Source organism: Dermochelys coriacea, chromosome 1 (genome assembly GCF_009764565.3).
Source record: "Dermochelys coriacea isolate rDerCor1 chromosome 1, rDerCor1.pri.v4, whole genome shotgun sequence".
NCBI lineage: Eukaryota > Metazoa > Chordata > Testudines > Dermochelyidae > Dermochelys > Dermochelys coriacea.
This window is the reverse complement of record NC_050068.2, coordinates 306744902-306770170: the sequence shown is the minus strand read 5'-3', so window position 1 is coordinate 306770170 and position 25269 is coordinate 306744902. Positions and strand designations below refer to the sequence as shown.

Below are 25269 nucleotides of genomic sequence, written 5' to 3'. Positions count from 1 at the left end.
ATAAAGGAAAATGAAGACTGATTTGGGACAGGGTGGGAGGATTATTAGTTTAGCTACTAATAAATGAGAAAATGAACAGTAATGGACTCTATATACAACTTTCTCCTTTATCATACAGTTTATGTAAACTAGATAGCATTCTTGCTAATAGTACTGTACCTTGAAATACCACTTTAAGTTACATTTTAAAAAAATTTTAAGTCAATCAAATTTTTAAGAAGAAAAAAATTCTGTTCCTCTCTGCTTGTGCAGGTAAGAGTTTAAATATTTAAATGAAAAGTTCCAGAAAGGGCAGGGGAAGGCTGAAACACAACAGTGTGCGCCATGTCACACATAAACCATGTGGAAATGTAGGGTGTTGTGTTTTAAAAATAATCTGTTTGTGTTTTGATTTTATCACAACAATATTTAAAATATAAAAATATTTTAAAAGTAGAGATATTTTGTAATGTTAGACTGTCTTCATTGTTTTCCTTGCTTTGTTTACACCTCTGGAGAAGCATAGAAATATATACTGCTGGTCTAAATAGTCTGATTATCTTGAGGTTGCATAATGTTTTTTGGGATGTTTGGGGGCCTTCATATTGCCTACCAGTTGACCTATGTGAGGTAAGATGACATTTTGAATAACTGGTTTGATCTATTAAAATATGTAAGTGATCTAAGCTGAACTATGTACTTTGCCAGTCTCTCCATTGATTTCATACTGTACAGAATATAAGCACTTTACAGAAATTATTGTTCATATTTTAATAGCAATTGTATAAGATCAGAAGTTTTTTTACCAGATTTTAAATAACATTGTAAAACTTCTAATAGATAGTACTCGAATGGGGTCCACCCCAGAGCTTCACTAAAGTTTGTGAGGACTTGGTTTGCAGTGTTGAAGATTTGGGTGAAGAAGTTAGCAAACTAAAGGACCTCATGCAAAAGGTGGGTATGTGTCTTAATGAATATACTAAAGAAAATGCCATAAACAGATTTCTTGTAAACAAATTCTGTACATACTGCCCCATCAGCTAAGTGGTAGCACATCAGACTGCCACAGAAAGGATCTTTAAAACTGTAGTTTGAACACCTGCAAAGGGAAGGAATTGCAAGAGATGTGGAGATAGAGTGACTATATTTCCCAAAGAGCAAATGGGACACTGCATGGGGCTGGTCCCAAGGCCCCCCGGGCCTGAGCTCCTTCCCCCCCCCCCGACCCTCCCACGTGGTGGCAGGCAGGGCTTAGGTGAGCAGCGATGCACATACTAGATAGGGCGACCATATTTCCCAAAGGCTGAGGCTGGCATCGCTGCTTGCCCAAGCCCTGCCTGCCCCCCACTGGAGCCTTGCGTCCCCCCATGCAGGGTTGGCATCACTATTCCACACACCCCACATTCCTCCACACCCTGCTTTTTTGACAAAACTGGGCATTTGTCCTGTTTGCTCTTGCCAACTGATGAAGAGCAAAGAGGACAAATGCCCACTTTTGCAAGGAAAAAAAAGTTGGTACAGCTGGGACAGGGCTTAAAAAAGGGACTGTCCTGACCAAAACGGGACGTATGGTCACCCTATGTGCAGGCAGCAGGGAATTGGGGTTGAGAGGTGGGGTAACTGTTGCTTTGCATCACTCAGCAGTGACTCATCTGAACAATTCCGAAACAATGCTGACAGGTTCTATAGGAAGCTGTAGCCATTCCTTTTGTACTGAAAGGCAGAGATGAGTGAAACCTTGGGAAGAGGAAAGGTTGCTAAAATGGGGGAATATCCTTATGCTCCTTAAGAACTATTGCACTATAAATGCCATTGTGTGAACACATAATTAAGGTATTGTATGGAAATATTGACTCATGAGGAAGATGTTAGGGTTGTATGTGATGGAATAGGAGGCAATCCAGATATGTCTGTAGAGGTGTCAAAAGAAAAGGGTGGGAGAGGTCAATGCTAGATGTTAGCACTACATCACTCACTCTCAAACCAACATAATGACAAGCTCTTGTCAGACAAGATCACTTTAAGTAATAGGCTGGTAAAAGGAATGAGTGTTGAGATTCAGTAAATGGAGCATCAGTGTCAGAAAGGAATCTGTTGCTGAATGAAGTCATGTGGAAGTCAGACAGTGAATATAATACTATTAATGCTCTCTTGTTGTTTAGGTAAATTTAAATGAATGTTAACAGCCTTCGCTTTATAAAACATTTAGAACCAAATATGTGAGAGTACGTTTGAAGCTGCCACAAAGAACTCTATGGCAGTTGCAGGCCTACATTTGTGTATGCAGTAATTGAATACATGTGCAAAAAGGTGATTGCACACCCAACTGACCAGTTAGAGTTGATGTCTAAGGTTGATGTACCAAGTCTTGGAGCCTGAGTCAGCTGACTCAGACTCATGGGACTTGGGCTGCAGGGTTTTAAAATGCAGTATAGACATGCAGGCTTGGAGTGAAGCCCAAGATCTGAGACTCCAAACATCTACACTGCAATTTTATAGCCCCACAGCCCTAGACCCACAAGCTCGAGTCAACTGACCCAGGCCAGCCGTGGCCGTGGTGTGGGTGTTTTATCACAGTATAGACATACCCTAAAGGGCAAGTTGCACTTTCAAGTAAAAAATAATACTGCATGTGCATCAAGCTCAGGCATTCTCTCACTAGAACCTTTGGCCATGTTCTTTAAACATTTGGTGCTTTTAATATTTTATAAACTATTATTCCTGTTACATTACAACTGTAATCATTACATCATATAATCTGCTCATTTAGTATCATTCTGAATAACATTTTAACAGCTTTAACATTTAAACATTTTTTTTGCTCTACATTTTTATTGGCCATTGTTGAATTGGCATATGCAGCGCTCTCTGTGTCATGTGGGCTGCATCAACACAATATGTATACTACCTGGATGACCCTGAGGATGTCACAAGGGTCACAGGTTGAGAACCACTGGCATAGAGAGCTCAAGTGAAATAACATTTAATGTGAAAATCAGTTATTTCTAAAACATTTAAGTTAAAATTCATTTTTTAAATCTAGTAAATATAATTAGTGTATAAAATTTCAATTATTTTTTGCCAGATTTCATTAAATACATAGTTAACAGCTTAATATATAATTATTTTGTGAAAGTATATAAGTGGCTATTAGCCAGTTTTATAATAATTTAATATCTGGGGGCAAAACTCACACTGACCTAAATGGAACCAGAATTTCACCTTCTGCCTTCACAAGGGTAGAGTTATTATTTGTGGGCCCAATCTTGTAAGATGCGTAGCACCCTACAAACATAGGATCTCACCTATATGCTCACTATAGCTCTGCTGTTACATGGAAGTCATTGAAAGCCTCTTTTTGACTAAATATATTTTTATAAATCATGACTCTTGTGATTAAATAGTAAAGGCCCTGATAAAATATTGGACATTGTTAGTGTTTTTATAACAGGGTTGTTTTGCTGTTATAATGGTTCAAGATGTTTTCTAACAATTGTTAGTTTTGACTAGCCTTTAAGGAATTTTGTTTATTTACAAAAAGGTGCTGGTATTCATGCTTCTACTATTTTTATAGTATCGCTCTGTGAAATAGATAAGATAAAGACCCACTCCTACTCCCATTGAAATCTGTATAAGTTTTGCCATTCATTTTAATGGAAGCAAGATCAGGCCCAGGCTTTAACGAGAGTAAAATAACATGAATATCTACATTTATGTACTGTCTGAAATGCCTTCATATACTTAAGAAATTCTCATACACCAACTATTTGAATTGTAAAAAGAAAAGGAGTACTTGTGGCACATTAGAGACTAACAAATTATTTGAATTATATATTTACATGAACTTCAGCTTCAAAATGAACAGAAGAATGACCCCACTCGTGTGCGACCCCAGGAAAAAACACCTACCTGGAAAAGTAGATTAATAAAAAAGGCAGCAGTAACCCTGTTTGGATTTGGATTTCTCTTTCTTATCACCAAATTAACCTTAAGAAAAGCCTGATTTTATGCATACTTCTAACAAACTTTTGTTCTCAAATATGATTCTGTTCAACGTATGGAACTACAAACCAATTTATAGTAAGAAAAAATTTGAAGAAGTACATTAAATTCTTCTTAGCTTCATTTCTGAAGAGTTTAAATTTTGTAATATTATAAATCCTTTAATTTAGAAACAAAATAAAGGTTACAAATTCAGTCCAACCAATCATATTTATTTATGTTTAAAAGTTTTCTTTACAAAATGGGTATGCCTTGTAAGTATAAACCTTTTCAAAGTTTTGTTTTTATATTTCATTTTTGTAAGAAATAAAACCATAACTCTTATTGTTTAGTACTTATTGCTAGTTTCTTTGCCCATTTAGCTGTCATTTATGAATGTGGAACATCATCAGTAATTAGTCTGCTATATTGTTTATTAGTTATGTATTTGCAACAATAGAGAAATTTATTTTTTGGAGGGCATTTTATCAAAACATTTAAGACAACTTAAGTAGACTTCCCTGAAGACATTCTGTATTTTATCATGCAATATAGTTTCACATCAAAAAATATTTTCCTATGGTTACTATGCCTTTATTTCTTATTTGTTTACCACCAACAACAATATTGTAGGGATCTTGTCAAGCGTTTAATCATGAAGCATCAATTTGATTTTCCTACCACACCTCAGTGTGCTTTCATATCTAGTGCTACAAAACAGAAGATATCATTTAAATATTTAACGTTTGAATGGCACACTTTAGTTTTAGTAAAACTTTTTTGTAGTTCAATATTGTAAAGGTTGAATAGATCATAAACACAACAATCTATTGAGCAAGGTTGAGATGACTGGAACCAGATCAAGCTACCATGTTCACACAGGGATCAAAACCATTTTATGTAGAACTGTGTAATATAAATAGGGATGCTGGTTACAAGGTTCTAGCACAGCTATCCAGATTATTGTAGACAGGGATTTTTCTCCTTGAACTGTGCTATCCAAACCATGGCTAAACTGATCTCTTGCCCCAACACTGATCTCTTGCACATCAACATTAGCATATTCAACAGCATTTGTTAACAACATTTACAGATTTACTGGTGCTCAAAAGGATTTAAATGTTAGGGATTCAGAAAAGTTTGCTGCATGTTTCTACATGCCCATAGCTCTTTACTACAACAGCTCCATATGTATGATCGAGAACGCTGCATAGAATCTTCCTCAATGTGTGTATTTTAGTGTCTTCAGTGAGTGTTTCTACCCGTTCTCCATCCTGGTTAATAAAACCTTTATTTCCTATAAGTGATTGGTGTTATAAATATTAACATACACAGTTGATTCTTGTAGTAATTTACAGCTTGTAATTCTTTCCATACCTTCTTGTTACAAATGGGGAGCATTCTCCCCTAATGGGATGGGGTTAAGGGGACACAGCCTAGAAAACTTCAAAGTCCTAGATTGTGTATGAAATCGAACTCTAGCCCTTTGGGATTCAGGGTTGTAGTGCAGAGACCGGTCGTTCCCTGTCCCTATTGCTCCATCCTCTCCAAGGACAGTACAAGTTAAGGAAATTAATGCTGGTTTGAGCATTATTCTTTATCCTCAGCTCCTCTGCAGATTACTGCTTTGAAACTACATTAGGTAGTAGGTTTACTTCAGTATACTTAATTGCTCCTCCTATTGTCCTAGACTCCTCTTCAACTTACAGAACTCCAGCCATGTGGCTTATCAGGAGAAAGGGAAAGCCTATAGCACAACTCTTCCATATGCACAGCCACTCACCAGCTTTAGTTTTCCTCTGCCACCAAAAATGGAGGAGTGCATCCAGCTGTAGACCAGTGATTTGAACCAGCAAGCCTTGGAGAATGAATTTTGTGGGATCTAGCTGTCACAATTACCACTTTTATCTTACAAGCAGTTTCTCTTGCAGCAATACCATTTCTATGACATTACCTAGCAGTCACCAAAAAACCTTTGAATAGAAATGGGAAAAAGTGTTATGTATGCAATATGTATTTTCTTTGCTGCTGCAAACAAGATCATCACTAAAACTGCTCTCCAACTAGCTTGCAACATTGAAATGCCAAAGTTCTTCACATCTCTGATTTACCCATTTGCAGATTATCATCCTCTTGAATATAGATGGAGTTTTGAAATTTGCAGTAGCTGCATCTGTTTGAATTTTTTTCTTTTGTTTTCTGTTGTTTTTAGTGTTTAGAGTCTCAGATTTCATGGTATGCTGCACACACATACTTTGAAACTTAAGATGTTAGAATACTTTTCAAAGAGTAATTAATCTCATGAATGCTCCCTGAGAGAGGTTGTTTTACTTTACAGAAGGACAGCTGAGGCACAGAGAGGTTACGTGACACAATCCAAACTGTCTGTGATAGAGCCAGGTAAAAGCTCAGAACTCCTCACTCACATTTTAGTGGTGCAACCACTATACCATTTCCTCTCATTTATATTTCATTGCCATCTCAGACACTAACTAAAAGAAGACTTTTCCCCAAAAAATTTTGTGGAAGAAAATTAACTTCTCAATTGAGACCATTAATATGCTGCACTTCCGGCCATAATTTTAAAAAGAAAACCCCTCCAGAAAATAGTTTTGTCAGTATTTCTGTTATAACCCTTTCAGTATAATAGCATGAATGACATAAAATACATATGAAGAAAAGCAATATTAAAGCAAAAATCATAGTTATTGATAAGTGTTTTGTAATTAAAAGTTACTATAAAATTCTTTTCAGAAACCAATTCTAGGTTGTAAATTCTACTAAACTGATTTTATATAGATGAAGTCAACAGAAAGGTAATTCTTTCTTTAAATAAATTCCAGATGTCTTCATTTAATTACTTCACTTTCGTGCAAATTAGAAAACACAATAGTGCCCTGGTACCTGATATAGATACACCTTAGAAAATTGGGTTGATAACCATAAACACCGAATCTGTATTGGTTGAAACTTTAGGTGCATTTTAATCTGTTGCAGACTTCATAGATAAATAATCAGTTACAAGGTAAATAATTGTACTCTGCAAAAGTTACCTCTTATTTTCTTCTGTATAAATTAGCTTTGATAAGAGTGTAGTTATTGAAGTTAGCCTGAGTTTTATCTTTGTGAATTAACAGAGGGAGACTGTCTTATTACTAGTTTACATGTTGCTAGTCATGTTTGCAATTTCTGATTAATATACCTGATCTTGCCTCAGTAAATAACCAGTAAAAAATTGAAAGGATATGAGTCAAAATGCCCATCCTTCATATAAAGCATCTATTTCATATCTAACTCATAAGAAATATTAATTACATAAATTATTTTGTTATTGTTAAGCAATCCTGCAAATTACATCTGTGAGCAGTTACTCCCTCAGGTTCCCATTTGCTTTTCAAATTATTTCATAAAGAAAATGTTGATCATTTTAATAGAAACACCACTTAGGTAGAAGTACAGATTTTTTTTCTTTCTCCCCTCCTCTCATCCAACTGCTCATACTGTATATAACATATACTAGGTAAGGGAAACAGGAATCCTGGAACAACGACAATGAATTGTCTGAAACTTCAGTTATCAGGGTCACAAGGGCTGTAGTATGGGGGAGGAGAGTACTTAATTTTGAGGGCAAGACTAAAACTAATCTTTGGTTATTATCTTCCACCGTATCACCATATGAAGTTGCATTTAATTTCCTCATCTCAAATTACTGTTTATTAAACCGTGCACTTCAGGTCCATTATGCTCTCTCTTCTCAGGGAGAGTTTTGCTAATTTCTTTGTCTGTTTTAGTCATTGTTGTGTCTAAATCATCTTCTCAAACATACCTATAAGAGAGTGGGGGGAAAACTGAGAGTGAAGAGGCCATTTGGAAATCTAGCCCCCAAGTCATGCTGTCTTTAAATTCTGAACCATTTAGTTTCACTGTGGGTGATTTCAGATAGAAACAATCCTGCTGAGAGATTTTATTCCTTAAGGTATTGAATCGAAGTCACTATCTTGCAACCATAGTAATAATACATTGCTTTGCACTTCTAAGAGGTTGCTGGAGATAAGGTGCTAAAGAGCTTTGCATACATTAATTAGTTAAGCCAATAATACCCCTGTAAAGTAAAATGGAGATAATACAGAAGTAAATTGAGGCACAGGGAGGCTGAGTGAATTGACCATGTTCAACTGTGGCCAGATTTTTAAAGGTATTTAGGTGCCTAGTGTAATTTTTCAATAATGCTTAGGCACCTAACTCCTTTTGATTTCTGCACCTAGGTGTCTGAAAATCCCATTAATCTATCTGCATGTTTAGGCACCTTACATATCTTTTAAAATCTGGCCCCTGGCAATTTGGTGATGGTCTGGAAATAGAACCCAGGAGTCCTGACCTCCAGTTCTGTCCTAGGGACAGAGGACATTGCATTTTCAAAGCTACATTTATTGTTGAATGTCTACAAAAAAAACTGGTTTCAGAGTAGCAGCCGTGTTAGTCTGTATTCGCAAAAAGAAAAGGAGTACTTGTGGCACCTTAGAGACTAACAAATTTATTAGAGCATAAGCTTTCGTGAGCTACAGCTCACTTCAATCTCCCCTCTGTTTTTTCCACCAAATGCATCCGATGAAGTGAGCTGTAGCTCACGAAAGCTTATGCTCTAATAAATTTGTTAGTCTCTAAGGTGCCACAAGTACTCCTCTTCTTTTTTACAAAAAAACCTATATTTCCACAACAGGGTCACTGAGTAGTGCTCTTTCTGAGAGGTTTGTCTCAGAGGTACTTTACTGTTCAACAGTGGATCAAAATGTTAACGTTTATAAAAACAATCTTGTTTTGTAGTATGCTGGGACACTGCTCCCCAACCTATGGCATAATTCTTTGCCCTGACTTAACAGTTCAACCTACTCTGAAGGGAGTGGGAAAAGTAGCTGTCTGTAACCAAGGCTACATAAGGAAATGCCCAGTCTCTGTCCTGTCAGTCGTGGCTGCAAGGTGACAAACAAGTATAGAATTTATATTAAATTCTCAGTTTTTTTTCCATTTCTGCTACTATTTTTCCAACAATTTAGCAGAAGAATAAGAGGGAAAAACAACAGGCACGGATCACTGTGCTCTTGTGATTGATTCCTCTGACCAGGTACAAGATTCAGAGTAGCAGCTGTGTTAGTCCATAGCCGCAAAAAGAACAGAAGTACTTGTGGCACTTAGAGACTAACAAATTTATTGGAGCATAAGCTTTCGTGGGCTAAAACCCACTTCATCGGATGCATAGAATGGAACATATAGTAAGAAGATATATATAGATACACACAGAGAGAAGGTGGAAGTTGCCATACAAACTGTAAGAAGCTAATTAATTAAGGGTTTCAGAGTAGCAGACATGTTAGTCTGTATTCACAAAAAGAAAAGGAGTACATCGAATGCATCCGCTGAAGTGAGATGTAGCTTATGCTCAAATTTGTCAGTCTCTAAGGTGCCACAAGTACTCCTTTTCTTTTTAATTAATTAAGATGAGCTATTATCAGCAGGAGAAAAAAACTTTTGTAGTGATAGTCAAGATGGCCCATTTAGACAGTTGACAAGAAGGTGTGAGGATACTTAACATGGGGAAATAGATTCAATATATGTAATGACCCAGCCACTCCCAGTCTCTATTCAAACCCCAGTTAATGGTATCTAGTTTGCATATTAATTCAAGCTCAGCAGTTTCTCATTGGAGTCTGTTTTTGAAGCTTTTCTGTTGCAAAATTGCCACCCTTGTAGCCTGTTTTTCCTTCCTTTTCCTCCTGTCTTTTTAGTTCCCAAACTCCACCAGACCATCCACCAGCTTGCATTTTGGCTGACAACTACTCTTACGGAGCATATATCTGCTCCTGCCTCCTTATTTCTTTCATCTGCAAAGAGGTTCTGAAAAACTATAGGTAATTTTTTTTCTCACTTGTAAAGGTTCTTCCACCTCCTGCATCCCTGTTAAAGTGTTCTAGACATGCCCTCGGGCCTTATTCGCATTGCTGTTTCCAGCCAGTGGGAAGCTGTGATGGCCTTAGATCTCCAACCTCGGTGTTCTCTCCTTATTTTGCAAAAGTCATTTTGGATTAAAGCTATCACATGGGGGGGGAATAGTAATGATTCTTCCCCCCGCTGGCTTCCTGCCCTCCTCGTGGGTGCTTTGACATTTAAGAGCAGAGGGAATCTTTTCTGATCAACACCAACTGGTCTTGCCAGTCCTGTAAAGGAAAATGTGCTTTGGACCTTTCTTTGTCTCCTCCTTGTGTGGGTTTTCATGTACCTTTGCTAGGCTAACAGAAGGGTATCTTTTGAACCCAGAGAGTGCCTTTAGCCCTAGATATCTGTCAGCCAGCATCACTACAGAGGCCTATTTTTGGAGACATTTTTAACCATTGGTTTATGGGGGTGGGGGTGCTAATTTTATGCTCATGAACTTTTAAAGATCAAATTTGTCTTTTCCTGCTCAGAGAAAGGGGAAAGAATTCTTGACCTTCTTGACCAGTTTGAAATGAGATCACTGGCAGGCAGGAGGAAGGTATCAAATGAGTGAACATTAGGATCAAGACAGCAAGTGTGCTTTTTTTCTATTTTAAGTAAGATCAAGTGTAGTATATTTCAGTTGCTGCTGGAAGGTTACTTTGAATTTGTTCTATTACACATAAGTTGTATTTTTAAGTTACGCAAGGGTGCCTAGAGCATGCAAATAGGCACCTTTTTTAGCAATTCTATACATCCAAATACAAAAATGATGTTGAATTAGCTAGATACAGTAGTCCCGTTCTGGGTAAGGTGTGTTGTTCAGCATCCTTCTGTTATGATCTCTCCCCACAAAATCCTGTGCTTGATCAGGCACTATGCATTGCAAAGATGCTGTGCCTTGTTCTGTGGCACTCCACATTTCTGAAAACCAGGCCACCTTTATTTAGGGCTTACGTAGAGATTTAGGTGCTTAACTTCTGATGCTCATATTTCAAAATCTGGTCCTAATGTCATATGGCAGATCAGCAAAGACAAATGATTCACCTTAGAGACTAACAAATTTATTAGAGCATAAGCTTTCGTGAGCTACAGCTCACTTCATCGGCGATGAAGTGAGCTGTAGCTCACGAAAGCTTATGCTCTAATAAATTTGTTAGTCTCTAAGGTGCCACAAGTACTCCTTTTCTTTTTGCGAATACAGACTAACACGGCTGCTACTCTGAAACAAATGATTCAATGTCCCATCCTTTCCTCCAAAGGAAATCCTCATAGTGCACAATGTGAGCAGAATAAAGCTTTTCAATTGATGTGAAATTTTTTGCGTGCACAGCATAATCAGACAGAGCAATTACGATATCATAAATCCAATATGCCAAAATCCAAAACAGAGTCAGGGATCGTAATACAGCAATAATTAAATGCACAAAGTGATACTGTCAGTCTAACACTAGAGTGTGCAGAAGAAACATCTTTTACCAGGAGTAGACCTACCAGCATTAAGCAGAAAATAAAAATCCTAAGCCTAAAAAATTCAACATTTCACAAGACTCTACTTACTCTAGAAGTCTGAAGATATTTACAGTTTTAACACAATTTTCAGAAGTAGTTTTTGACACTGCTACCCTCCATTTCATTTAGTGTCAGTGTCCTCAGATCTTCCATTCTAATCCATTCATTTTTGTCAGTTACATTAACATACTCTTGTAGAGTGCCAGAACACTTATGCAGCATCTTTAAACTATGGATTATTGCTGTTTGAGACAGTTCTAGGTTCCAGGGAGGAGAGAAAAGATGACCCTCTCCACAGTCTTCCCTAGCTGTTCACCTGGGCTGCAGTATAGATAGGCCTTTCAGGGAAGAGGGATTTGAAAGGGGGGATTGTTCTACTGGCTGCCTGATTTTCTCCTGCCATGGTTACTGTTATCACCTCATCTCTGGCTTAATTAATATTGCTTCTCTCCAGTCTGCCTAAAATACTGCTGCTATTTCCCCCCTAGCTCATTTCATCTGATCATGTCACTACTCTTTCCAGATCCCTAAATTGTCAATGCTTTGTCTACTGAAGATTAGCCTGCTCATCTGCACTTGAAGGTCCTGCCCAGCTTTGCCTTCTCTACATCCTGGATATTGTTTCTTATTGCTTCGTTATCCCTTCACTCTGTCAGGGATTACCTCACTCTCCCATCTTTACACCATCATTCATGCTCTCCCTATGCATCTGAAGCAAGTTTTATATATCTGGAAATATGGAGGCTGCCTACTGGTGGCACAGATAGTGTGTCATTCATAACTTCTCAGTATGGATAAATGGAGCCTATACACTCCGAAAGCTCGCTCTAATGTTACTTTGTGTCGGTAATTTTGAAATCCAAGCTATGCTATATCAGGTTTCTAGATGTTCCTTTCGGTTGGAAGGAAATGAAATGCAAAATGAACATTTCCTTCTGAACTGTTAAATCTTACACCGGACCCACTAATTTGTTTGTGATCTGAAGAATTCAGACTTCAGAGAAGGATGATGTTTGTTTGTTTGAGATGGGCTTTTTCATAAATCCCATTTCAGTGCTACAATTCTTTGCTGGCCATGTTAAATTTTAAAGATGCTTGTTTAGCTCCTAAATAATCAAAAGTATTCATAGTAGTAAATTCATCATACCCTTTATTTGATGTTCCAAAGAACAGTGTTTGCCAAGTTTCGATTCTATTATGCATTATGCATCTAGATCCTTAATGATTTGCATTTTAAATAAATGAATTTAGCATTCAGGAAAAGTGTTAATCAATAGCCCAGAATATTGAAGCCCTTTATCCCAACAGCTATCACAATGGCTTCCCTTCCCTGCCCCACAAATGTTCCTTAACCATGGACTGGACTGACAGGGTGTAGAGCAAAGGGGGTAGTTCATTTTCCAGGATTCTCAGCTGGGATTGAAATCAGGGTAAATTGTTAAAATGGCTTTGTGACATAGACACATACTTTCCACGAACTCAACTCACACTAATAGGGCCACCAAACAGTCTTCAGAATCTAATGACTTCAAGTTACAAGCAAAGGGGGCTGGATTTAAACCAGTTATCTTGATGATAAAGACTTCATCGCCCACAGCAAATCCCTTCAGGCCAATCAGTCCTCTATAGTAGACTTGCTTTAATATTGCTGTTTTTCTCTGAAACATTTACAGTAGAACCTCAGAGTTATGAACACCAGAGTTACAAACTGACTGGTCAACCACACACCTCCGATGAAGTGAGCTGTAGCTCACGAAAGCTTATGCTCAGGTAAATTTGTTAGTCTGTAAGGTGCCACAAGTCCCTATTTTCTTTTTGCGGATACAGACTAACATGGCTGCTACTCTGAAACCTGACACCTCATTTGGAACCAGAAGTACGCAATCAGGCAGCTCCAGAGACATCCCCTTTTCTTCTCCCCTCCTCCCAAAAGAAGCCAGTATGGTAGTGTGTTTAAAGTAAACTACTAAAAAAAGGCATCGGATGAAGTGAGCTGTAGCTCACGAAAGCTTATGCTCTAATAAATTTGTTAGTCTCTAAGGTGCCACAAGTACTCCTTTTCTTTTTGCGAATACAGACTAACACGGCTGCTACTCTGAAACCTACTAAAAAAGGGAAAGTTAACAAAAATATTTTAAGGAAACTTTCTGTGCCTGTTTCATTTAAGTTAAAATGGTCAAAAGAAGCATTTAAATTTTGCATAGTAAAGTTTCAAAGCTGTATTAAATCAATGTTCAGTTGTATGCTTTTGAAAGAACCACCATAACGTTTTGTTCAAGCATTTCAGAGTTACAAACAACCTTCATTCCCAAAGTGTTCATACCTCTGAGGTTCTACGTATAGCATGTCCTACACTTGTCCCTTTTGCAGATGATGGAGTTTGAACGAACCCTTTTTATTGGCCATCTCTCTTTAGTGTGTGCTAGTGCCAAAACGGGACCAAACTCAAGTAAGGGGAACTGAGTTGCACAAGGGAAAGCCAAGGCCAAAGCGCTGTTTAAGGCTCTCATGGCACTTGAAGGTTGCCCCCCAGCCCTCCCCCACAGCGGAGGCCTGGGGCCCCACACAGCCCCCCTGCCTGGGGGCTGTGTAGGGGACCAAAATGGCTAGCGACCGCCCTGGGTTAGGGAAATCTGTCCCTATACAACGTTGAGCTTATCACATGCAAAGGATCCTGCATAAGAGAAAGGGGCAGCTCCTGTCTTGTTTGTCACAACCATGTACTATCATTCATTTAAAAAAAGAAAAGGAGTACTTGTGGCACCTTTTCTTTTTGCGAATACAGACTAACACGGCTGCTACTCTGAAACCTATCATTCATTTAGTGAGACATGACTGTCACTATAAAGACAGGAACTCACATTTTCTTCCATTAACCAGCGTAAAACGAGCAATTCCACTGAAGTGGATCGGGATTTATGCTGGCCTACCTGAGTTCAGGAGCTTCCCCTGGAGCAATGATAGGCAGGGCCATGGGAACGTGGCCCCAGTTCAGTCTCAGGACAGTCTTGGTAGAAAGTAAGTGAACTCTGCCACTAAATGGTACCGGCACAAATCTGGAAAGCCCTAGTGTACCAACCTGGATTGCTTTCCTAAAGTAAATGTTACTTATAAACCATCCCCAGCCTATACAACAGGGAAACCGATTTAAAAACATTTCAAAGGATCCTACGGATTTAGGCCCCCAAATCACATTAAACCGCAATGGATTGTAGGTGCTTTCCTCCCTTAGGCTCAAATCCCAGGCTAAAAAGCCCGCCCTCTTGTTTTTTTTTTAAGGGCGGGGGCTTGACGAAAGGGGGGCAGGTAAAAAATAGGAGACAAGCAGTGGCAAGACTATAACACCTGCCTTGTCTTCACCGGGAGTGTACCATATGCACCAGGTGGTAAGAACCCCCCCTTTTTCCTAGTGGCGACTCCCGGGCAACAGCGAGCGGGTGCAAGCCGATGGGGCTCTCCTGGGGTGGCGGTGGGAGAAGAGTAGGGGATGGTGGCTGGGAGCGGGCTGGGGGAGGGATCCTGGCTCCTGCCCAGCAGTGTCTTTCCCTGTGTCTGATGTGTTCAGCCGCCTGCCTTTCTCCAGAAAGGTTTTATTCTCTTGCATTAAAAAAATCTCCATGGTCTCTCCTGAACTGGGGTTATCAGCCCCGGGGCTTTCGCAGCCCGCCTGCTTCAGGCGAGGTCATTTCTTCTGCCTCCCCATCGGGTGAACTGCGTCTCCCTTGGCCAGCCAGTCACTACAGAGGACTGAGGGGCCGGATTTGTTCAGGCTGCCCTGGGTCTGGCTGCTCCAAGCTGGGTTGGCAGCTGGACACGGTTTCCTCTATCGCTATTTCTCGACGTACTCGCTGGGAACGGAAAGCCCAGTTTCAGTTTAACAATTGCCATATGGAAGCCTTCAAATCCCTCCTCAGGGCCCTGGGGGATACAAACTTCCAGTTCCAGGGAAGCATCTTCACTTTCTGGTCTATGTAAATCCCTGCAGAGTTTCTCTGCTTGTAGGCTCCCGGCTCTAGTGCCTTGGTCGAGCTCGACCTCTGGCCGTCTCCAGCTCGCTGGAGACACAGACTTGTGGGCTAGCTAGGAGTGATCGCTGATCGCTCCCTGCCCCTTTGGCCGAGCCAGATGATAAAATCCTGCTAACAGCAAGGCCCGAGGTGCCTTTCCCTGGACCACGCAGCGCCGGGGCTTCTCTCCACTCTGAAAGCAGATGGATGACGAATGCATTGGTCATGCTGGGGAGTGAGGGTATAAACCTGTCTTGGGGTGGCAGCGACCAACTCTTATTTCAGTTCCGCGGCATTTAAACGGGTGCGGTCGATTCTCACCCGGAATGAGCTTCAGGGGAAGAAATCTCTAGCCTGGACGAGATGCTGTAGCCCCGTCAAGCTTAGCGAGAAGTGGGCTTGCTTGGTTTTTCGCTGCCTCACTATCTTAGATAACAGCCTGCCTCAAGCCGGCTGCCCTAGGACCTGGTCCAACTTCCATTGACATCAATGGAAAAATTCCCACTGACTGCAACAGGAGTTGGATCAGGGCCTAAATCTGCAATCCAGTCACCTTTCAGAGCGTTTATTCTCTCTGTCGCCCCACTCTCTTAGGGAAGTTTAATCTGATCTTCAATAAATGGTATTTGAACCCCTCCCCGCCAATTGCTTTGCAACAACGATTTAGTGAGAGATGGTCTGTTTGTCTGGGCAAAGTTTTAAACGTCATTTGAAAGAGACAATTGATCCGGACAGCTGTCTGGTTTCCAGGTGGCACTTGAAGGAGCTAAGCACAGTAATTCACACACTAAACGTGTGCAATATGGATGCTGTGTTTGTGAAGCATAACCGCTGTCAAGTGAGCTGTCCTGACTATTTTCAATGTGTTTGTTTTTCCCTGCCGGACTGTTGTCTGAAGAGTACAATTTGGAGTAGACTGTTCGGGTCAAAAGTCAGGTGAGAAGAGGAAACTCCTTTGCTAGCAACCGGGGTAACATTTACACGAATAAGACCTCAGCGTGTTAAATAAAATGGTATCCAGTTTTCACACTTAAATGTGCTTGCTGCATTGTATTCTTCATTTCACCCAATCTCTATTCTTTTACATAATCGCCTTGGTCAGTTACATTTAGTGCCCTCAGATGTGATGAATTTAGATCATTCCCCTTCCTAATTTCCTAGGGCTGAGATTATTAAAATAAACAAAAACATGGAAATACTTTCTCTCTGTTTCTTATATATAATGTTACAGTCGAGTTGCATAGTTCATATGGCGTGTCTGTACCTATCATACCATACACAGATGTGAATGAAATACTAAAACATTATATATTGATACCAAATATTGAGAAGTGCTAAGTATTTTCCGTTGTTTGGCGACTTCACTGCTGTATTCTCAATAGTAATGTATCCCCGTGCCGTGTTTGGTAACTGTGTAGGGTTTGAAGTAACTCTGTTTGGATTTAAGGTTATTGGAAGGCAACTGGCTCATCGGGATTCCTTCCCTAATCAGAAGTGTTACCTCCTCCAATGTCTCTTGACATCATTTCATCCATCAGAGTTAAGAAAGAACGAAAGGCAGAACCCACCCAGACTGTAAGCAACTCACACCAGCCCCTCAGATTTGCTCTGACTGCCGAAGAGCTGCATCAGGGCAAGGAAGAAGGATGAGAGCGGAATTGATCTTGTTGCCCTCCTTGAGGATGTGATTCTGGACAAATTGAGCAGACTCCGGAGTTCTGCACAGACACATTATAGAGCATATCAGTATATCTGACCCCTGGCAACCGTGACATGGGAATGGTGAGACTCTTGATCCAGTGAGGAGAGAAGCCCTCAAGGTGCATTTAGCTCTGTGTCAGTAGTTTTTGTTCCATGGGATTTCCTCCGCCCTTCGCATTAGAACTGATGAGGAGTGAAGTGTTTCTAATATGAACTTTCGCTTTGGGATCTGGTTTGCGGTTCCACTGATCTTGTTCTGGGAAACCCCAGAAGTCACTTCTTCGTGGTGGTAAGTTCTGCAGTTACAAGGGTTTATTTGCGCTTGGGTAAGGTGGGATAAAATTAATGGTAAACTAGAAGAATTGAACCCTCCCCCCCTTTAGTGATCACACAAAAATGTATCGCCGCCGGCGGTTCAGATACAAAAACTCCAATGCTAAATCAATCCGAATTATCCTACGTCTTCTCTCAACTTCTCTTTTCCTTCCCAGCTCCCACTCCTCCGTCCCCATCCTTAACAATTACACGTCTGTCTTACTATATGTCTAAGGAGGACTCTTTGATTTGAGGACTGATCAGAGCTTTTAGCATGGACAGTAAGAGCAGAGTCAGTTGGAGGTTGATTAAAATACGCCCCGCAGAGCTCCTATCACCAACTATATATAGAATCCATGTAAGAACTGGCCGAAGGAAATGTCTGAAGATATTGCTTATGGCATGCAACAAGTTTTTGCATCGTTTCAGGTTCGAGGATATATCTGATTAATTCCCCTTGATTGAATATCCTTGCTCTTTTATTTACTTATTTTGCATGTAAAATGACAGCTGAAAATGAGCTTGTCAGAAAATCTCTGGCGTAACAACACACTGGCCAAATGAATCGATGAAAGTAAGAGGCATGGTGCAGTTTGTACTAGGGCAAAGTTGCATAGGTGTGTGTGACACACGTTTGTTTACTGCCTTCCCTCCATGTTCATTCCGTTACATGAATTGTCAGAATAGTCTAGAGCAGAATTTTGTTCAGACCCTCGCTTCCCTCCAGCCCCTCCTTCAGGAGAAAAAAAAAGTTTCTCATCGCTGAACTAAAACCTCCAAATGAATAGTGGGGAAGCCTACAGGGACCACAGATCCTAGTTCAAAAGATATTTGAGCTGGTTGTGATACTTCTAAGCGAACTGCAAAACACAGGGCTAATTAAGGGGGAGCCTAAATCAGAGTTTTCCTTCAGAAAATGGGATCTTAAAACCAAACAAAACAGACAAACCTGACTGAGGAAGAGGAGTTAAACTTCCCCTTGTAAACATAGTCAACAGGGAGTGCGTTTAACCTTGACACGGCCGACACTGGATCAAAGGTTGATTTATCAGACTGGCCATTTTTCAATACAATTGCTATTTCTGTTTCCATAGGTGCATAAACATTATTCATTGCAAGGACTTTTTGTCACGTTGTCTTTTACCTGTTACCGAATATCTATATATATTTTTTGCACACACACAAAAAGATTTGATGATCAGATAAACGAATGAAAACACAGGGAAAAGACATTTGCTCCTGTTTGATCGCTTGAAAAGACAGCCATGGCGGTTTGGGTTTTATAAAAGGTACCTTTCTAAACATTTCAGGGCTAAGAGCGAACATCTGGATACAGATGATGATGTAATTTAAGAACAAAAATGACAAACCCCAAAGTAAGGCGCTATAAAGGAGGTTTTGGTTCTTCCCAAGGCTCGCTAGGAATTACACAGCAGGCAAATTTCAGAGTAGCAGCCGTGTTAGTCTGTATTCGCAAAAAGAAAAGGAGTACTTGTGGCACCTTAGAGACTAACAAATTTATTAGAGCATAAGCTTTCGTGAGCTACAGCTCACTTCATCGGATGCATTTGGTGGAAAAAACAGAGGGGAGATTTATATACACACAGAGAGAACATGAAACAATGGGTTTATCATACACACTGTAAGGAGAGTGATCACTTAAGATAAGCCATCACCAGCAGCAGGGGGGGGGGAAGGAGGAAAACCTTTCATGGTGACAAGCAAGGTAGTTGTTTCATGTTCTCTGTGTGTGTGTATATAAATCTCTCCTCTGTTTTTTCCACCAAATGCATCCGATGAAGTGAGCTGTAGCTCACGAAAGCTTATGCTCTAATACATTTGTTAGTCTCTAAGGTGCCACAAGTCCTCCTTTTCTTCTTACAGCAGGCAAACGATTCTGAAAGGCTTTGTACCCAAAAAGCGAATGCGGCTGTCAATTGGACGACATCAAACGGACTCCGGGAGAGAGGCTGATCGGCACGTAGGCCCAGCAAGAGCCGACTTAGCCAGCCGCTCTGCGGCCTTTGCTCCTTGGAGGAGACACAGAGGCAGGCGGAGGGATCCTTACAGAGCACTGCAAGCCGCACTGGCTCCTGGCAAAGAGCCAGGCAGAAGGGCGCGTATCCCGTACCGGTCCCACTCTGCTCTCCCTCATAGCTCAGCCCCGCTCCGCAGTCAGTGCCCTCCCCAGTAACTCCCCATTCCCAGCCAGTGTCTTCTCCAATCGTTCCCCATTCAGTGCCCTCCCCACTAGCTCTCCACGCCCAGTCACTGCCCATCTCCAGTCAGCGCCCTCCTCCTAGCTCATCCTCCCCCCCCCCCGCCGGTCCGTACCCCCCTCCCCCAGCTGAGCCTGTCCCCACACGCACCGTCGCTCGCCCGCGGGCCCCACTCCTCGCCCCCGCTGCCTGTGCGCCTTTGCTCCCCGCAGGTACATGGGGGCGGTGGGCTCGTCGCGGGTGATGTGTGACAACGTGCCGGGCTTGGTGAGCCGGCAGCGGCAGCTGTGCCAGCGGCACCCCGAGGCCATGCGCTCCATCGGGCGGGGCGTGGCGGAGTGGACGGCGGAGTGTCAGCACCAGTTCCGCCAGCACCGCTGGAACTGCAACACCCTGCACCGGGACCGGAGCCTCTTCGGCAGGGTCCTGCTGCGCAGTAAGTACCCGGCCACACGGGGCGCTGCGGGCCGCAGCCTCGGCCACGGCTCCCCGGCGCGCGGCCTGCCAGCCAGGGCCGCCGGCTCGGCCTGCTGGGGGACCAGTGAGGCGCCGCCGCCTGGGGCATGCGCGAGTCACCGCTCGGGGAGCAGGCGGGATCCCTGTCCCCTGCGGGGGGGTGGGGGAAGAGCAGGCGGGATCCCTGTCCCCTGCGGGGGGGTGGGGGGGAAGAGCAGGCGGGATCGCTGTCCCCTGCGGGGGGGGGTGGGGGAAGAGCAGGCGGGATCCCTGTCCCCTGCGGGGGGCTGGGGGGAAGAGCAGGCGGGATCCCTGTCCCCTGCGGGGGGGGGTGGGGGGAAGAGCAGGCGGGATCCCTGTCCCCTGCGGGGGGGTGGGGGGAAGAGCAGGCGGGATCGCTGTCCCCTGCGGGGGGGGTGGGGGAAGAGCAGGCGGGATCCCTGTCCCCTGCGGGGGGCTGGGGGGAAGAGCAGGCGGGATCCCTGTCCCCTGCGGGGGGGGTGGGGGGAAGAGCAGGCGGGATCCCTGTCCCCTGCGGGGGGGTGGGGGAAGAGCAGGCGGGATCCCTGTCCCCTGCGGGGGGGTGGGGGAAGAGCAGGCGGGATCCCTGTCCCCTGCGGGGGGGTGGGGGAAGAGCAGGCGGGATCGCTGTCCCCTGCGGGGGGGTGGGGGAAGAGCAGGCGGGATCGCTGTCCCCTGGGGGGGGTGGGGGAAGAGCAGGCGGGATCCCTGTCCCCTGCGGGGGGCTGGGGGAAGAGCAGGCGGGATCCCTGTCCCCTGCGGGGGGGGTGGGGGGAAGAGCAGGCGGGATCCCTGTCCCCTGCGGGGGGGTGGGGGGAAGAGCAGGCGGGATCGCTGTCCCCTGCGGGGGGGTGGGGGGAAGAGCAGGCGGGATCCCTGTCCCCTGCGGGGGGGGGGGGGAAGAGCAGGCGGGATCCCTGTCCCCTGAGGGGGGGTGGGGGAAGAGCAGGCGGGATCTCTGTCCCCTGCGGGGGGGTGGGGGGAAGACCCGGCGGGATCGCTGTCCCCTGGGGGGAGTGGGGGGAAGAGTAGGCGGGATCGCTGTCCCCTGCGGGGGGGGAAGAGCAGGCGGGATCGCTGTCCCCTGCGGGGGGGGAAGAGCAGGCGGGATCCCTGTCCCCTGGGGGGGGGTGTGGGGGGAAGAGCAGGCGGGATCCCTGTCCCCTGCGGGGGGGGTGGGGGGAAGAGCAGGCGGGATCGCTGTCCCCTGCGGGGGGGTGGGGGGAAGAGCAGGCGGGATCCCTGTCCCCTGCGGGGGGGGGGAAGAGCAGGCGGGATCCCTGTCCCCTGCGGGGGGGGTGGGGGGAAGAGCAGGCGGGATCGCTGTCCCCTGCGGGGGGGTGGGGGAAGAGCAGGCGGGATCGCTGTCCCCTGCGGGGGGGAAGAGCAGGCGGGATCCCTGTCCCCTGCGGGGGTGGGGGGAAGAGCAGGCGGGATCCCTGTCCCCTGAGGGGGGTGGGGGGAAAGAGCAGGCGGGATCGCTGTCCCCTGCGGGGGGGGTGGGGGGAAGAGCAGGCGGGATCCCTGTCCCCTGCGGGGGGGGGGGGGGGAAGAGCAGGCGGGATCCCTGTCCCCTGCGGGGGGGGTGGGGGAAGAGCAGGCGGGATCGCTGTCCCCTGCGGGGGGGTGGGGGAAGAGCAGGCGGGATCGCTGTCCCCTGCGGGGGGGAAGAGCAGGCGGGATCCCTGTCCCCTGCGGGGGGTGGGGGGAAGAGCAGGCGGGATCCCTGTCCCCTGCGGGGGGTGGGGGGAAGAGCAGGCGGGATCGCTGTCCCCTGCGGGGGGGGTGGGGGGAAGAGCAGGCGGGATCCCTGTCCCCAGCGGGGGGGGTGGGGGGAAAAACAGGCGGGATCCCTGTCCCCTGCGGGGGGGTGGGGGAAGAGCAGGCGGGATCGCTGTCCCCTGGGGGGGCTGTGGGGGGAAGAGCAGGCGGGATCGCTGTCCCCTGCGGGGGGGTGGGGGAAGAGCAGGCGGGATCGCTGTCCCCTGCGGGGGGGTGGGGGGAAAAGCAGGCGGGATCTCTGTCCCCTGCGGGGGGGTGGGGGGAAGAGCAGGCGGGATCGCTGTCCCCTGCGGGGGGGTGGGGGGAAGAGCAGGCGGGATCGCTGTCCCCTGGGGGGAGTGGGGGGAAGAGCAGGCGGGATCCCTGTCCCCTGCGGGGGGGTGGGGGGAAGAGCAGGCGGGATCCCTGTCCCCTGCGGGGGGGTGGGGGGAAGAGCAGGCGGGATCGCTGTCCCCTGCGGGGGGGTGGGGGAAGAGCAGGCGGGATCGCTGTCCCCTGCGGGGGGGTGGGGGGAAGAGCAGGCGGGATCCCTGTCCCCGGCAGCGGGGAGCAGGAGGGATCCTTGACCGTGGAAGGGGCAGACCAGGTGGGATCCCTGTCCCTGGGGGGAGGCGGGGAGGGCGGAGCGATCCCTGCCCCTGGCGGACAGTTGAATTGCACACAACACACGGGGGCTCACACGATCTATGTGCCAGCACGTGCAGAGAAAGTCGGAGCCGCCGCCGCAGCAGCCCATGTGCCCTAAGGGCTCCCCCCGGAACAGGGGACTAATCCGTCCTCAGCGTGCTCCGGTCAGTCATTAGTGGAGAGACCTGAGGCAGCAGGACACCGACACACGTGCCCTTCGGAGAGCTGGCTGCAGCCTAGCTGTCCGGTGTGTGTGTGTGTGTGTGTGTGTGTGTGTTGGGGGGAGGGGCGTGACATCTGTTCCCCCCGCCCACCCCAGCCTTCCCTTAGAGCCAGTACTGGGTTTACGATGGCGCCGTGCCCATGCTCAGAAGGGACCCCGGCCTGCTCCCCTTGCACTGGGCCCGGAGACCTCGGCAGCTCAACCCTCACCCCACCCCTGCCCACCACTTGCTTCTCTCAGCCTGCTGGCCAGCCAGCCAAGGGCTCCTCTCTGACCCCTGGCCAGACCCCAGCGCACCTCCGACTCCGGGCAGCCTCTGGAGACCTCGGCAGCTCAACCCTGCCCCACCACCCGTGGGGCCCGGGCTGTCTCCCCCGAACGGCGCCGCCTGGGTCTGGTGCAGCAGCCTGGTCAATCTCAGCCAGTTGTGGGGAGGGGGGCAGTCCAGTGCGGGCCCCTCCAGGCAAGTAGGTGCTGATGAGGGTGCCCGGCTGGGGCAAGCTCTGGCCGGGCTGATCTTGCCTCTCCCGAGGGGCCGGAATAATTCCCTGCCCTAAGACCAGCCCTGGCTGTACTGCTGGCCATAGGGAGTTGGGGGCCCAGGGTTGGGTGGGAGAACTGTGTGGTACGGCATGGGCCGGCCCCAGGGAAAGGGGCACGCTGGCAGCACTGGGCTGGATGGTTGCCCCATTGCCACTGGCTAGCCGCGCGCTGCAGGGACCGACCTCCCCTGCACCATGCTCCATTGCCCCCAGGGGGGCCCACAAATATGCTTGGCGATGAGCCCACAAAAGGTTAATCCGGCCTTGCTTAAAGCCAGGAAGCCTGATCTGCTGTTCCCCGCTGACGCTTAGCAGAGTGTGTTGTACTAATGCTACCATGTAATCATCCGGCCCCTGGGATGGGAGGCGGCCAAAAGTACAGCACAGCGTCTCTAGGCTTCCCCAGGGGCCTGATCATCCCACCATTACCCTCCCCAAGAGTTAATTCCTTGCGATTATAAATGTGTCCCGGGAGTACTTCTGAACGCGCTGAAAGCACTAAACGCTCCCTGGCTCCACCTAGAGCTCAGCGGGCCACTTAACCATTGTCACCAGCGAATCAGCCGCACGTGCTTTTTGTCTTCAGAAAAGCTTTACCCGTAACCTTGGTGACGGCTGCTTGGAGTTGTTAGCTACATTTCCCACAGCCCGCAAACCATTAAGTGCCTTACAAAGTGTTGTTAAAACTGACCATGTTTGAAACATGAGAGTAGCGCCTGTGAAATGTTTTTCGATTTATTTCTTGAAAACAATAGTTCTTTGAAATCTTTGGGTCATAAATCAGAAACCAAATAATTAAGTCAATTTATGATAACCCACGAATAATGGAATTGACATGGGGATTCATTAATTATATACTTTGGCACAGCTCCTCAGCTGGTGCATATTGTCACAACTCCATTGATTTTAATGCGGCTGTGATAATATACATCAGCTGAGGATCTGCTCTTTTAAGTTAATTCTTAGCACTATTTTAAGCTTTGTTGTGGTTATATAATTCCAGGAGATAATATTGTATGTTATACAATGTTATGTTTTGCCTGTGTCGGGCAAAAAATCAGCTTGTAGGTAAGAAGCCTTGCTTTGTAGGTGTATACAATTGTTGGCTTACAAGTAAGATTAAATTTATGTAACCATATTATTATAAAATATTGTTAGTCAACAAATATTTCTTCCAAGACAAATATACCAAAGCATGAAGAGTAGATGGCCTGTAAACCAGTCTCATGTGTATATATAACTCACTATCCTAGAGCACTACACTTTGGCAAAACAAATGCGTGAAATGTACTATATTAAACTTGCATCTTCCCTTTTGTAAATAACTCAAATTTAGCTGCCAATTTCCTTTGTAAAAATGCTTACCTTCAAAACACAAGTGTGAAAGAGGACAATTAGAACCAAATTCTACTGTTGTACTCACTTATGGCTATGATGATTACGATGCACATGCGGGTGTGTATGAAAGTACTGAATATCGTCTGTTGATGACAGGTCGGTGTAAGTAGAAACTGGAGTTAATATCTTTCCTGTTTAGTTAATATTAGAGTTTTAGAATAGTAAAATTTAGTTAATATAATCACCATTAACTCATGCAATTAACTAAAAATACTAATCACAATTAATCACAGTTTTAATTGAACTGTTAAACAATAGAATACCAATTGACATTTATTAAATATTTTGGATGTTTTCTACATTGTCAAATATATTGATTTTAGTTACAACAGAGAATATAAAGTGTGCAGTGCTCACATTATATTCTTATTTTTTATTACAAATATTTGCACTATAAAATGATAAACAAAATAAATAGTATTTTGCCATTCACCTCAGAAATACTGTAGTGCAATCTCTTTATTGTGAAAGTGCAATTTATAAAAAAAATGTTTTTGGTTACATAACTGCATTCAAAAATAACACAATGTAAAACT

General features: G+C 45.0%; 2 protein-coding genes across 3 annotated transcripts in view; both read left to right on the top strand.

Moving 5' to 3' along the window:
* Positions 1–4235, top strand: part of ASZ1 (ankyrin repeat, SAM and basic leucine zipper domain containing 1) — a 95905-nt gene extending 91670 nt beyond the window's left edge. The window contains exons 13-14 of the mRNA XM_043495456.1: positions 820–933; positions 3830–4235. Coding sequence (XP_043351391.1) covers positions 820–933; positions 3830–3982 — 267 coding nt within the window. The 3' untranslated portion in view covers positions 3983–4235. The remainder of the gene's footprint in view (positions 1–819; positions 934–3829) is intronic.
* A 13109-nt stretch (positions 4236–17344) lies between these two features.
* Positions 17345–25269, top strand: part of WNT2 (Wnt family member 2) — a 41507-nt gene continuing 33582 nt past the window's right edge. The window contains exons 1-2 of one of the 2 annotated variants that reach the window (XM_038386656.2): positions 17345–17439; positions 19897–20120. In XM_038386656.2, the coding sequence (XP_038242584.2) occupies positions 17360–17439; positions 19897–20120 (304 nt within the window). In that variant the 5' untranslated portion in view covers positions 17345–17359. Of the gene's footprint in view, positions 17440–19434; positions 20121–25269 lie in introns of those variants that run through there. The other variant, XM_043495455.1, reaches the window with a different exon arrangement.